The 2355-nt window shown below is 64.8% G+C and overlaps 1 protein-coding gene across 1 annotated transcript in view; it reads left to right on the top strand.

The window, feature by feature from the left end:
• The window catches only part of DHX30 (DEAH (Asp-Glu-Ala-His) box helicase 30), a 21571-nt gene that overhangs the window by 14907 nt on the left and 4309 nt on the right, over nt 1-2355 (top strand). The window contains 3 exon segments of the mRNA XM_014540505.1: nt 84-271; nt 1786-1938; nt 2170-2351. Of these exon segments, the coding sequence (XP_014395991.1) occupies nt 84-271; nt 1786-1938; nt 2170-2351 (523 nt within the window).

Here is a 2355-nt window from a genome sequence, read left to right on the forward strand (position 1 = left end):
TGGGGATCTTCTTGCTCCCGGGACGCACCTAGTGTAGCCACGACAGCTCAGCCCACAGCGCCGTCACACCTGTTGCCTGGAAGGTGTTCACTCTCTGTTCCCACTGTCTCCTTCCCCGTAGAACCTCATGCAGTTTCACACCGTGGGCACCAAGACCAAGCTGGCCACCCTCACCCTGCTCTGGCCCTGCCCCATGACCTTTGTGGCCAAAGGACGCCGCAAGGCGGAGGCTGAGAACAAGGCGGCGGCCCTGGCCTGCAAGAAGCTGAAGGTGAGCCCGGCCTGGTGAACACGAGCCGTCCTGGGGCCCCTGCGGCCCAGGCAGATGGTCCCCTTTTCCGGGAAGTGAGTCTGGCACAGCAGCCCTGGCCTGGCCCCGCGGTCAGTCCCTGGTCCTGCTTGTCAGGCTGAGGCTGCTGCAGGGTTCCCCACGGTCCCCGGGAGCTCAGCCTGCCGCACTGGGGCCGGAACCGGGAACGCCGGCTGGCGACCGCCCCTCGTTCTGAAGAGCATGGACCTGGAGAAATGCTGCCTGTTGCTTGGCAGTCTTGGTGTCTAGAAAGAGCTCGAGACCTGGGCTTGTGGCCACAAGAAACGACCAGACGGTTATCTGGGATGAGGACAGCAGGCACCCTCAGGGCACGGGCAGTTCCTGAGGAGGCTTGGGGCCGGCAGGGCCCCGCAGTGGGTGAGGTCGTGGTGCCTGGGACGTTAGTGCTCTGAGCCCAGGGTTTGCAGAGCAAGACAGGAAGCGGCCGCTTTATGTGAGGGTCTGCTGACCCTCGGAGCTGCATGCAGATAGAGCCGACGAGGTGTGGAGCGTGGAGACGGGAAGGGCACAGGGTGGTACAGGGAACACGAGGGGTGGAGGCATGACCGGGCTCAGGAGCAGGACGCTCACTGAGGGAACGTGCAGGAAGTCTGAGCTTTGGCTCGACAGGCACCCCTGGTGACCAGACGCCTCCGGCTGGTGGAGTCCTGTCCCGAGAAGAGCAGCTCCAGCCACCGCTGTGCTCATGGGGCAGAGGGCTGGCCCTGGGCAGGGGCGGGGGGTGACGTGCAGCCCCGAGAGGACAGAGCCTCCTCCCGGGATGCTGTGGTGGCACCTCCCCTGGTCCAGGGACCAGGTCCCTGCCCGTGAGGTCTGCCCGGAGCCAGAAGGGGTTGGCCCCGAGGGATGAGCTTGGAGGGACTGTTTGGCCTGGGCTTTGGAGGGAGAGCAGAGTCTGGACATCACGGGGGTGGGAACACGACTAGGGAGAGGACTGGCTTGCGCACTTGGCCCGGGGGGTGAGGTGCGGGTCGTATCACTGGTCGGCTGGCGTGGGGCGTGTAGGGAGCGAGGGCCCAGTGTTTCCCCTCCAGTGGCTTGTTTTGTCAAGTTGCATAAATAGAAATCCCACGCTCACTTGTAGGATGGGGCCCCATGGAGCTGGTGCCTTGCAGACATGAGGTGGGTGGGCTTTGGTGAGGCCGCAGAGGGAGCCTGGGCGGGTAGGGGCCGGGCGCATCTGTCTTCTGGGTCGATGTTGGGTATTCGTGGAGGTGAGACTGGGCTCCAGCTGCTCAGGGGGTTCTCAGGTCTTGATTTTCTTGAATTTTAACTAATTTGGGGGGTAATTTGCTTTCCCTGGTTCCTAAATTCTCCCTCCGGGATCACGTCAGCTGAAAAGCCAGGTCTCTCAGGAAAGGGGTTGCTCTGCACAGCTCCCTGGAGCTCCTGAGCCCGCCTGGGCCAGCGCCAGGCGGGTGGGGCCTGACGAGGTGCCCGTGTCCCCTCTGCAGAGCCTGGGCCTGGTGGACCGGAACAACGAGCCCCTCACCCACGCCATGTACAACCTGGCCTCTTTGCGTGAGTTGGGCGAGACCCAGCGCCGGCCATGTACCATCCAGGTGCCTGAGCCCATTCTCCGCAAGATCGAGGCCTTTCTGAACCAGGTGAGAGAACCTCGTACCCCTGCCCCCGCCACCTCGCCTTCTCCAGTCGGCACGCTTCCACCTGCAGCAGGAGCACCCGTCTCCCACTGGGTGGGGCCTGGAGCACTTTGCCCCCAGGAGCTCAGCTGGCCCACGAGCGCCCCGGGGGCGGGGCCCAGGAAGCACGTGGAGGGCTGGGTGCGGGCGAGGAGGAAGGCGTTGTTCACCGTTTTGCTCGCCTCCTGTCCCCAGTGCCCTGTGGACCATGCATGGGTCTCCCCGGAGCTCCGGCTGCAGAGTGATGACATCCTGCCCTTGGGCAAGGACGCGGGGCCCCTGAGTGACCCCATCACCGGCAAGCCCTACCTGCCCCTGTCCGAAGCAGAGGAGGTGCGGCTGAGCCAGAGCCTGCTGGAGCTGTGGGGGCGGGGAGGGCCC

The sequence above is a fragment of the Myotis brandtii genome, unplaced genomic scaffold, assembly GCF_000412655.1.
Source record: "Myotis brandtii unplaced genomic scaffold, ASM41265v1 scaffold246, whole genome shotgun sequence".
Lineage (NCBI taxonomy): Eukaryota > Metazoa > Chordata > Mammalia > Chiroptera > Vespertilionidae > Myotis > Myotis brandtii.